Source organism: Rhizopus delemar, genomic scaffold, assembly GCF_000149305.1.
Source record: "Rhizopus delemar RA 99-880 supercont3.48 genomic scaffold, whole genome shotgun sequence".
NCBI lineage: Eukaryota > Fungi > Mucoromycota > Mucoromycetes > Mucorales > Rhizopodaceae > Rhizopus > Rhizopus delemar.
The window spans coordinates 1-11,871 of record NW_027137874.1 but is presented as its reverse complement, the minus strand read 5'-3'; the positions used below and the strand labels follow the sequence as shown (position 1 = coordinate 11,871).

Here is an 11,871-nt window from a genome sequence, read left to right as displayed (position 1 = left end):
ATTATATGGTGCTTACTATTTTTGCAATTTGCGGTGTACCAAATGATACAAAACTAACTGGGAACAAAGTTGCTTCACATAAGAAACGCCCCATTATTCTAGACTAAATCGGGAAATATTCGGAACTTCAAAAATTAAACAGCGCCATTCGATTCTGCTTGCCTTATAACCTTAGTTTCTATTTTTGGATTGTTATTCTAGCTCCGCTATAGCTGTAGATATTATGATTTATCCATCGTGGCCTGAAGTGCCAATCACCCTAATAGAGGATTTGCATTTTTTGTACGAACACCAGTAACCTCCTCTACTGATGTTCTGACCCTTTTCCCGAAATGGGAGTCAAGTTGGATCCAGACGCAGGCGAAGACCTATCACCCTCCTTGTTACCTTGACGAGCCAAGTACTTTGGACAATCATATTTCTTATGTCCCTCCTCATCGCAAAAGAAGCAAACCAAACCACGACGAGGCTTCACACTAGCAGCCGCATTTTCTTGTGCCATACCATCATTAGCTCGAACCAAATTGATGGTCAACTTCTCCAACTTGTCAGCAAGAGAAAACATCGTAGACACAGCAGAACTCAGATCATCACGGCCATAGCCATTTCTACTACCCACCGAAAAGACATCACGATCGGGTAGAACTGGAGCAGAGGGACCAGGACGTGCACCGTACCTTTGGATACTGCGTTCGACTTGCTTGGCTCGTGCCCTAGCATCCCTCAAAGTAGATGGCGTGACATCCTTATCCACCTCAAATGCTATCGTCGGATCAATAGCATCCAAAAACATACTAACTTGGATATCGTGATTCTTATTCCCAAGCAAATCAAAAAGTTCCTGCATACGGAAAGCCACATCATCAATCGAATCCTTGGGACCTTGCTTCAACGTTTGCAGCTGACGCCACCAACTACCTTCTCTATCTGCCAAATATTGATCCTTGAATGCTTCTTCAAATGACTTCCGATCAGTAGATTTTTTTCCTACAACTTTCCACCAAGTTGCAGCCTTTTCTACTAAATGATCACCAGCAACAAACAATATTTCTTCATCAGACATTCGAGTAGCAGCTTGAAGACGAGTCATACGATCCAACCAGGTAGTAGCTTCTTCATAATCGTTACCACCTGCAAAGCACTTTGGTTCATTTAAATAACGTAACATTCCTTTATCGAGAGAGCTTGAACTTTTAATATTAACACTTGTAGACATCTATAAACTTGAATATCCCTTTTAATACACTTTATCTGGTAGGCCGGACCACTTGATATATGCTTTTCCCCTGATTATGCTTTACCTTGAATAGCTTGAAATTTAAAACAGTAACCAGGAAAAAGAGAACAAGTATTGACTTTAAAGGCGTAAAGTAAGTGTAAAAAGAAATATAATAAAAAGAAAAGAGAAGACTGTATATCCTTTATTCAATAAAAATCAAACATCCTTTTATACTTTTCATTGGCTGCTAGCCACTCCGTTATACATCTACAATTTAATGGGACCACCATTATTCTTCAAAAAATACATAAGGCCACCATTACCATCTTCATTAGCGACTGATCAAGCATTAGGATAAGGACCCTCTTTAGGACCCTTAACTTCCACCTTCATTTCAGTCTCAGCACGACCACCACTCAGGGTCAAATAACCTTCCGGTCCATACTCTAGTCTATTCCGGTCATCTTCTCCCGGACCCATCGGTGTTTCATTTGGAAAAACAAGGCGGTCCTGACCAACATAGCACATATCACCACATCCCTGGGGATGTAGCTCAAATGGTAGAGCGCTCGCTTAGCATGCGAGAGGCACTGGGATCGACGCCCAGCTTCTCCATAGCATACTGGAAAGATCTCGAAGTACTTCTTTCGTATTTTTTAGTCTATTGTAACAGTGGTCTCTTTTTGGACGAAGTACGAAACAACCATTGTCAAAGAAATAACAATAGCCGCAAAAATAAAAAAAAAAAAATTATTATCATATAGGCTGAAGGAAAAGATACGATGCAAAAGGATTCCGGGCCAGGTATTTGTACTACGTGAGATTCAAATATAGCAATCAATGCGCCCGAATTTTCCGGATCGAATGGTGTAACTTTTATGGCCGTTACACGTAAACTCAGCTCGTGAATCGCATTACAACGGAAAAAAACTACCTTTGGCGGACTAAAAAAGAGCGATTGCGTGCCCGTTATTTGTTACACATAGTCATCCGTTACCTCAAATGATGCAAATAATTTTTCCGCTTTCAATGGTGGTATTTTTGAAGGTGTCACTGTATTACCTGACGAGCTACAGGCCTTCAAAGACGAAAAAATTACCTGGCTCACCGTCAACGGTGGTTACGGTGTGATAGCGGACCGGATACTACCCGTATTTACAGTAGGTCAAAAAACTGCTGCAAGGAATTGCAAAATTCAGGTTTTACAGCTGGTTGTCCATGGGTACTGCACCAAACTATCTCAAACTTTGACTGTTTGTACCTCAATAGAAAGTGCATTTATTCGTCGATTATCGGATATGGGCAATGGTTATTGGTGGAATTTGATACTGCTAAAGGTAATATTTTAAACATCCGGTATTTTTTACTTGTTTATCTATGTTTGAAATAATGAATTTTAATACGACCCAACCGGTTGCCATCACAATTTTTCTCTCTTTTGACGTGATTAGAATGCTATCTGTATTTAAGAGTGCTTACAATTTCTTTATTCTAAATCTTATATTCCTTTGTTTAAATTATTTCTCTTTTTTACCCTCTCACCAATTGCATGCATATATGACTGTCAGAAGAGAAAGTAAACGATCTCAAACAGACATTAACCGGATCCACATCAAAGTATGATATTGCTAAGGAGACTGGATTACATGAATCAACTGTTAGTAGATACTTTATAACGTTGTTTTGAAGTAGGACAGTGAGCACAGGTGATAGACCTACATTAGTCTCCAAAGTGACGAAGCGGTTAATCAAAAGAAAGGTCATCGAAGGGGTTCTAAAGACTGCCAAAGAGGTACACCGGGAGTTAGTTGGACTTGGCTATGATATCTCATACCAGTCAGCAATTAGAGTACTGAAATTAATGGAGTTCCATTTTCTGATAGAAAAAAAGTAGCCATTTCAGACAAACGTGCATACGTAGCATCAGTTAGAATGGAAAAAGGAGCATCAGGACTGGGCAATGGTTGACTGACAACAAATCGTTTACTTTAATGAAACCAAGATCAACGTATAGGGCTTTGATGGTGATGATCACTATCGGAAAAGGCCAAGTGACCTTTTTCAACATCATGACCTGGATTTTGTAATCCACCATGAAGCTAGCAAATTGATGTCCGGCTAAATGAAAGATTTACCGTCCATCGTTTTGGAAGGCTGTAGCGGAGCTAAACTTGAGCGTACAGACGTGTTCTATATATCATTTGAAAGCCTGGATCGTCTATTTTTAGATGATGTAACCTTTATTTCCAAAAATGGTAATATTCGGAAATAAATGGGGAAAGAAAATAGGCGCTATAAGCCCTGATTTTTATGGTTACCAATGAAAATTTTATTTGTTTATTTTAAGCAGTTCGGAGTTTTTTTACGGGCGTAGTAGGTGCAGAGGTATTATTTCCGTCAGATTCGCTATTGGAATCTTCATCTGAGATAAAAATAAATGGCTCTTCATCGCCCTGATCACCAGTGGCATCTTCTAGGACGGTTGTCAGCAAAGATACCAATGGGCCTTGGTTGGCAATACCTGCTCTGGTGAATGACACTTGCGAAAAACAAGCAAGCATTGCCTTCCAGTGATTGTCAGCATGTTTTCTTCGCCAGATGAACTCCACTAATTTCCATGGCATCATCGATGCTGTGCGATGACGGCTGGTCACTCCTCGTTTGATACCATTCCAAGTGCCTAATAGCTGGTTGTTAGCATCGTTTAAGAATTCTATGATCTATAGAAGTACGTGCCTTCAATGGTGTTAGTGCAGGCACCTGTCTTTGGATCGCGAAACGTTTTGGAATGATTGACTGTTTGAACAATAAGACTTCGGCTTGGATCGCTGTCGATCCCTTTATATCCTTTCCAACAGTCTACCATGACATGTGAGCCTGTCAACAAGGGTTAGGTACACTGATCATCTAGCGTATACATATTGTAATCGTTACCATCCTTAACAAAAGTATCGATTATGAGCTTCAAGGTATTTTGGTTGCGGTTAGGTACCGTCAGCAAGAACACCTTACGTTCGGGCGTACGCTCTACGCCTCCAACAACCCAAACACCATCGACTCTCTTCCCCTTGTTGTACTTTCTCTTGCCAAACTTGCTTTCATCTATCTCTACGACAATAGGCTGTCCAGCACTATCAACCCCACCTAAGTATGATTTATTAATTACATACTCTAGTATAAACAAAGCACCACGTACCAACTTGGACATCTTCAATTCGAAGATCTGCCTCCATTACTTGATAGACGTCTTTAACAATGTTACGAACAGTTGGCAGACTAAGACCAGTCATGGTGGATATTGTTCCGTTCGGAACTTGAAGCAAAAAGAGGTACACTACTAATAGTGTTTGATGGATGATGGACTTGCGACCTTGAAAGAAGGACCCATCCAAGTAAGAAATGCGGCTACGCCCACACGCACAGGTGGTTGAGCCGCATCGCCAAAAGAATCCATCCCGGCTGGACTGGTTCAAGCGCATTTCAGAGCCTTCTTTACATTTGCGCGAAGAAAAAAGGCACCGTTCTCCTTCAAATAACTTTTACCAGTTGCCTTTAATTACTTTCCCTCCCAGGTAAAAAATAAACTTACTTCAATGTACATTCAGCCGTCATGGTTCTTTCTGCGATGTAAGCAAGAGTTGGCATGTTGTTAGCAGCGTTAGAAGACATTGGAGATTGATAAAATTGATAAAAAGATGAAGGAAAGAAAAAAAAAAAAGAAATGGTCGGCCTTTTTATATCTTTTTTACATGTTTTGTTATCTGTCCGAAACCAGCCGATAGATAGACAACATCTCCGCAACGGGGATTCGTTTTACCATACAGAACTGATAAGATTTTTCCGAAAACTTTTGATATTTCCAAAAAAAATAGTAAGTTACTTAGACCCAAAAATAATGCAAAAAGTAGACTATGTTTGCTGAGCGTCTACTGGGAATCGAACCAACGCCTTCAAAATGAGAATCTATTATCATAACCTGTTCACCACGAATGCTAATTTGCCGATTCTCGTTTCGCAAGCTTTTTTGTCATGCAATTGCTAATTTTTGGAGCTGTTTTTCTCGACCTGCAGAAGTCGTATCTCGATCCGGACTTTTTTAATGACCTTCTACTTGTCATCCCTCTTGAATGAAGTGATAAAAAAGGAAAAATATCAACTGTTCTTAGTAGATCTCACAATTGGCCAATTTTGGCTTAATAAACTCCGCTTAAAAATGATGGAATCGTGTTCTGTGGTCCCAATTACCATATTAAGCATACCAAACTCCGCACGCGGAGTTTGTATATATATATATAGTGGATGGACGGTAAATCTTTCATAGATCCTTGATGTCCTAGTGTTGTATAACCTCTGAAGGACCAGGATATGCTTGCTAGATTTACGATGGAAAGTTGTACTCGGGTGTTTACCAGCATATTTTGAACACTACGCTTCGTGATACGATGAAGTACTACAATATCGACTGGTCCAACATTTAGTTTTAGCATGATAATAACACAAAGCACAAGGCATAATCTACAATAGCCTAGTTATGTAGTAGCCAAGAGAGCTATATTAACGATTGACCAACTCGGAGCCACGACTTAAATTCAATCGAGCACGTATGGCATCAATTGAAGTTGAAACTCAACTATTATGAACAGAGAGCAAAGAACACGGATGTGCTTTGGGAACGAGTTGAGGAAATATGAATTGACTTCAATAAATAACTTTGTCAAAGACATGTAGATAATATTTCGGGGACAATTGGCACTTCAGGCCACGATGGATAAATCATAAGTTCTACAGCTCAATCGGCGCTAGAACTACATTCCAAATATGGAAGTATATACTTTTGGCCATTGCGCATCGATTGGTACCACTTTCGTTTTCGAATTCCGACTCTTTGCTATAAATTTTTGCGTCTGAAAATAGGCGGTACACAATTTTTTTTGGCAAGCTTTATATCAATGACATCTTTACAGATTTTAATAAAAATTTGAACATTTGTGTAACTGTATACTCCAAAAATATAACTTTTAAATTTGTTAGCATATTGTGTTTTGATGAAGAGAAACATGCTAAAAACAGCAGCAAAAAAATAAAAATGTCGGCGATTTTGGCGGAGATTTTGCATAAACATTTTTATTTGTTAGTGCATATAGTATGCAAAATTTTATCAAAAACTATCGAGTAGAAAGAATTTTATGTGTTCCTTAAATTTATAGCATATCCGCACGTTTTCTATTATTGCGGAGCGAATATTTGCTTTCACACTCCGAGAATTTGGGAAATGACTTACCCAATAATATGCTACATTGGGTAAAAGTTTGAATGGAATCTGAAAAATTGAATTTTGGGGCACATCTGGCACTGTAAGCATCTGGTTTTCTCAGCTTGCCCTCATTTACTTTTTTGAAGGATTAGCAATCGCCAACTCCTTTGTATGTTTCTTGAACTCTAATATTATTGATGTATGGCAGTTACATGAAATATCGATATGGCCGCCAAAATTTTTGCGACCTAATTAGGGTCCGTAGCGTATATGCTATAATAAGGATATCTTGCAAAGAGGCATCATCCACTGTCCGAGCATTTATACCAAATGGAAGCTTATTCCTAAACATCTTTTGATGCATTTAATATAGATACTAAGTTTTTTAACTTGATAACATCATTATTATTATGTAAGAATCACATTGTTTCCTTGATTCTTAAAATATCGTTATTTCTTCGTTATGGTTCAAACATTAGTTGTAAAAAAACTAATTGTAATTGTTAAGATCATAGAAAACAAGAGGTAAAAACAAAAATAAAGAAACAGTTTGTGAACGTTTCGAGTCTGATCTTTATTTCAGTTTAAGTTAAAGTAAAAATTATTCTAATTGAAGGCAGGTATTTATATCTTATTGAGTGAGTGGCTTGATATCTTCTATTGCTATCGTTTTTCTAATATTCAGGTACTTTAGCAAGTGTTATCTCTAATTATGATCATGAAAACTTTTCATTTGTTCTTTTGTATGTCTGTCATAGATGATCTTTTATTCTGGGAATTCCTCACTGATTTGAATAACGTTATTTTACGCGTTATTTCAATTATGTGAAAGATTAGCAATATTCCTGACATTGGATTGGATTTGGTTATTTTAGTTGATACTTCTTCTTATCAAAGAACTTTCATGAATACAATAGATATTCTAAAAGAAGATGTTTAATTGGAATTGATTGTATGATCTTATTTAAATAAATTTGTATCTTATTTTATTTTAATTATGATCTTGTATTAAGACTTATATTTATTAATGTCAACTACAGTCAGTTACTGTTCTACAGCGGTATGATCTTATTTAAATAAACTTATATTTTGTTTTATTTTAATTATGATCTTGTATTAATGCTTGTATTTATTAATGTCAACTACAATCAGTTACTGTTTTACAAAAGTAATAAACTATATACTGTTATATAATAACGTGATATCATTCTTGAATATCATTTAAAAATATTAATACATACCGTTTTTATAATGCTTTTTTAATTACAAATCTATTCTTAATTAAATTTTAAGTGTTCTTATTAAATATGTTATTCACATTATAATTTGAATTAAAAAAAATATAAATTATTTTTACTGGATACGGTATATTTCTTTGCTATTTATTTTTTTTTAGATGTGTGTCTATAGTTCATAGTAGATGTAATGAAAAAACACAACAGTAAGTACTTTTTAGGCAAAGAAGAATTATAATTAAGCAAGAGCACATGATAATAGCGCTTTTGCTTTGCAAATTAAAGTTAGCATATAGTTACGTATTGACTACATTAAATAAAGGATAGCCACTTCATATTGGTTTAATTAAATAAGATACAGTAAAATGACCCTAATAAATTGACGAAGTACGTAGCAAATACCTTAACAAAAAAATGCCTATATTTTTTAATATATGTTACGTTTATTATACTGCATTTGGAGTATTTTGCTCTGCGATCATAGCATTGTATAATGCTTCTGATGCTTCTCGAAAGTTATTTAATTCTCGGTTACGTACAACATCCATTAATCTACTTGTAGCTTCTTCTACTGAAAGAGCACTACTGTTACCAGAACTAGGTAAAGCGTTGCTTTCATCTTCTATCACGACTGCGACATCAGATCTTCTATTAATCCTACGGCGACGTGCTGGAGGTGGTTGTACTTGTACTTCTTGATAATCTGGATCATCATCAGTATCATCCGTATCTGTGTCATCACCAATATCGACTATTATGCAGAAATTAGTATTACATTGATCCAGACAAATATAAGGCTATCATTTTTTTTTGTATAAATAATTACTGTCAATTTCATGATTGTTGTTCATTTCATCTGTTGGATCCCCTTCTATCACCTCTTCACTTCCTTCTTCTTCTGTTATAAGTTGATAATTTTCAACTTCTTCGTCTCTATTTCTCTGCCTTGGCATATTAGGAAACGATACTTCTCCTAAACCACGCACTAGAGCGGCCCAAATTCGGTTGCGATTTTCATAACGCCATAAGTACTCCAGTAGGCGATATGGACATTCAACCTTTGTACGATGTCTAGCTTGCATTTCCCTTTTGACATCGGCCCACAATCCTTCTATGATGTTTGTATTGATCATCCCTTGAGTATTGTTTTGGCGTACTTGATCTTCCGTAGCAAACCCAAGGGAATGATTAACTACTTGATGTCTGTAGATATGCTGCTCACTGTCCATCATTGCAACTTGAAGAGCTCCAGTGCGGGCATTGTATCGCTCCCTAGGGTGCAAGCCGCTGTAGGCACGCCAGCCATCTGTTCTGATTGTTGTACCTGGAGCAACGTACTTTCGAATGATGGGTATAAGGGTATGTGCGTTTCGGTTTGGAACAGTGCATAAAAATCTGCGGCCTGCTTTAAATTGTGGTACCAATCTTGTTTCAGTCTCCCCGTTTTCTTGTGATACTGTCACAACCCTATTTGTACCAAGAGCAATAGCTTCGACCATGCCCAAAACCCATACGCCTTCCACTCGATGGCCTCTATGGTATTTCCTCTTACCAAATTTCGACTCATCAATTTGGACATGGTCTACACCTGACCCACCTACATCATGTAAATAAGATATAAAAGAAAAACTCATAACTTACCTAACATAATTGGATTATGTCTTAACAAGTCGCTTTCAAAAACAACAATCAAGTCGCGGTACAACTGGGCAATCACCTTGTAGTGAATTGAAAGATCTCTATAGATGGTTGAAAACCTTTCTTGGTTCATAGTAAGGCGAAATATAACCTTCAATGTTATACGAATATCACATCTTTTTCGGTAAAACATTGAGTTTTTTGTCACAGATTGCGAGACTTCTGTTGCATGCGCAGCACGATTATAGCAGCGAAATTGATACTGATTACGAGATGCTCTCCATGTTGGACCACGCATGATTTCGCTGCATTTAGGACATCTAACCTCTGGTTGAGTAGAAATAGCACCAATGCTTCTTAAAAAACTAAAGAAAAAAAATTAACAATCTTATTTTGTTAAAAAAAAAGATATTTGCCTCCAACAAGAATCGAAAGAAATTGTAATAGCTTCTCTGTCCAATTCACCATTAGGTACAATTCTTGAGCTTGGACCATTGGAAATTAAATTGTTATTGTTTGCTGACATACTTGTATACTGTATCTAGTTTGAAGTTGAATGTTTCAATAGTATAGTTTTTTATAAAAAAAAAAAGAACTTAATGAATAATGGTTACTTATATTATCTTCAACTTACCTTTTATTAAAAACTAAAAAAAAGAAAAACAAAAGAAAAAAGAAAAAACATGAAGCCACAAAAAAACTTTTTGTGGCTTACAAAATCCTTTGAGCTCCGAAACAAAAAAAAAGGAAAACGTAATTCGTTATCACAGAAGTATAAAATGGTAACAGGATGTTTCGAACTCACGACATCAAGATTAGAAAGGAGGGCATTGCCAATTAAGCTATTTTGTAATTTCTGAGAAATAATGCATTAGATACATCTGATCATTTGTTACAAATATTTTGATGGCTGTTAAGCAAGTTTAAAAGCACTATATGGTGTTGACTACTTTTAAAAATTACTAATGTACCAAATGATATGAAAACCAACTTGGAATAAAGGGGCTTCACTTAAGAAATGCCCCATTATTCTTGACTAAATCGGGATATATTCGGAATTTCAAAAATTAAACAGCGCCATTCGATTATCCTTGTCTTATAACCTTAGTTTCCATTTTTGGATGGTTATTCTAGCTCCGCTATAGCTGTAGAACTTATGATTTATCCATCGTGGCCTGAAGTGCCAATCACCCTATTTCGGAAAGAACTCAAGAGATTATTAATAGAAAAAGAGGACCAACCAAATATTAATAAATAAATTCATTCCGTTGAAATTTTCATTTTTTCAAATTTTCAAATTGCGCATCTCATACTTCCTTCAATACTTATCCAATAGGGCTTAAACTCTTTCGGATTTTTCAAGGCATGTAGAAGATTTACTATGTGGGAACAGAGGCAGTTTGTACCATTGTAACAGGATATGCACTATAAAAACCAAGAAAAATGGATTCCTTGCAGCAGTTTTTTGACCTACTGTAAAACCTATACACAACTGTCGATGCATTTGATGATTCTGCAACGAACAATGATACGTATGAAGAGGCCACAATAGTATTCAGGAGCTATGGGCTTCAAACCACTAAAACGCTACATTGGTTAAGTGTGTCATGTTCTGGTAAAGTAATTTAAAGGTAGCAGTAAAACCTAAAGAATACTTTTTGAGACTGAACTTTAAGACAACCTTAATTGTTAAAAAGAAATCATTACAAAGTCTACTTTTTATATTCTTCTATCAGTTGGCGGATAAATGAGTAGCTATGAGCGTAGGTTCAATATTTGACATGTTTGACTGAAGAATGATCACTGAATCGATTATGAAAATTTTTAATTCGTTGTTTTTATAGATCTTATTGTTCTTTAACTGATCTGGGAGAGTTGTCCCGTCTTCATTGAGAGGAAAGATATATTTATATGAAATGCCTCCAGTCAGATCAAAGTTGACTAGGTACCTGATCCATTACTATTCATTTACAGAAATGATGAATAGTAAAGATCATGACTTATTTATTGTTCATGTTTACTTTATAGAATGAATTTAACAGTGATAGTTTTATATAAAAAGAAGAAGAGTATATTTTATTTAATAAAGATTTAAATTATTATCTTTTATCAATTTTAATATACTTCTTTTAGTTGTGATTATTCAATGTCCGTTATAATCAGACTCTGTTCTACAACAAAGTGCTTTAGCAATAAAAATAGAAACAACGAAAGTTGACGAGACTGAGCGATGGTGCTACAGTCCAATGTTTTTATTGAAGAACGATTTGAAGAGTGCTTATATTAGCTCGAGTACGATCTGATGAGATATTTGCAGATAAAAATTTGAGAATTAAAAGGAGATAGTGCTTGAAAAACTAGTGAATGAGTCTCTATGTAACCTTTTTATTAGATTTCAAGACGCTCGCGAGAACCCATTTAATCAAACTACGCCTTTATATAGGAAATAAAATTATTCAGGGACCGAAGTGAGTTCAAGGTCAATTTTAGTATTGAACTTGAATAATATAAATATTGTATATGGT

The 11,871-nt window shown here is 36.0% G+C and overlaps 4 protein-coding genes and 1 non-coding gene across 5 annotated transcripts; 1 reads left to right on the top strand and 4 right to left on the bottom strand.

Annotated features, from left to right (window-relative positions):
- Positions 1-304: 304 nt before the first annotated feature.
- Positions 305-1,216, bottom strand: RO3G_17375 (uncharacterized protein; the record flags this gene model as incomplete). The annotated part of the gene is made up of 1 exon (XM_067671959.1): positions 305-1,216. The coding sequence occupies one exon, from the start codon at positions 1,214-1,216 to the stop codon at positions 305-307; it is 912 nt and encodes a 303-aa protein (XP_067528060.1).
- A 545-nt stretch (positions 1,217-1,761) lies between these two features.
- Positions 1,762-1,834, top strand: RO3G_19238. Its single transcript has one exon. It is a non-coding gene; the product is annotated as a tRNA-Ala (tRNA).
- Positions 1,835-3,561: 1,727 nt separating this feature from the next.
- Positions 3,562-3,780, bottom strand: RO3G_17374 (uncharacterized protein; the record flags this gene model as incomplete). The annotated part of the gene is made up of 1 exon (XM_067671958.1): positions 3,562-3,780. One exon carries the CDS (start codon positions 3,778-3,780, stop codon positions 3,562-3,564), a length of 219 nt encoding a protein of 72 aa, XP_067528059.1.
- A 329-nt stretch (positions 3,781-4,109) lies between these two features.
- Positions 4,110-4,888, bottom strand: RO3G_17373 (uncharacterized protein; the record flags this gene model as incomplete). Its single annotated transcript, XM_067671957.1, has 3 exons — positions 4,110-4,363; positions 4,416-4,624; positions 4,809-4,888. 3 exons carry the CDS (start codon positions 4,886-4,888, stop codon positions 4,110-4,112), a joined length of 543 nt encoding a protein of 180 aa, XP_067528058.1.
- A 3,266-nt stretch (positions 4,889-8,154) lies between these two features.
- On the bottom strand, positions 8,155-9,644 carry RO3G_17372 (uncharacterized protein; the record flags this gene model as incomplete). The annotated part of the gene is made up of 3 exons (XM_067671956.1): positions 8,155-8,459; positions 8,535-9,305; positions 9,350-9,644. 3 exons carry the CDS (start codon positions 9,642-9,644, stop codon positions 8,155-8,157), a joined length of 1,371 nt encoding a protein of 456 aa, XP_067528057.1.
- Between the last annotated feature and the right edge of the window lie 2,227 nt (positions 9,645-11,871).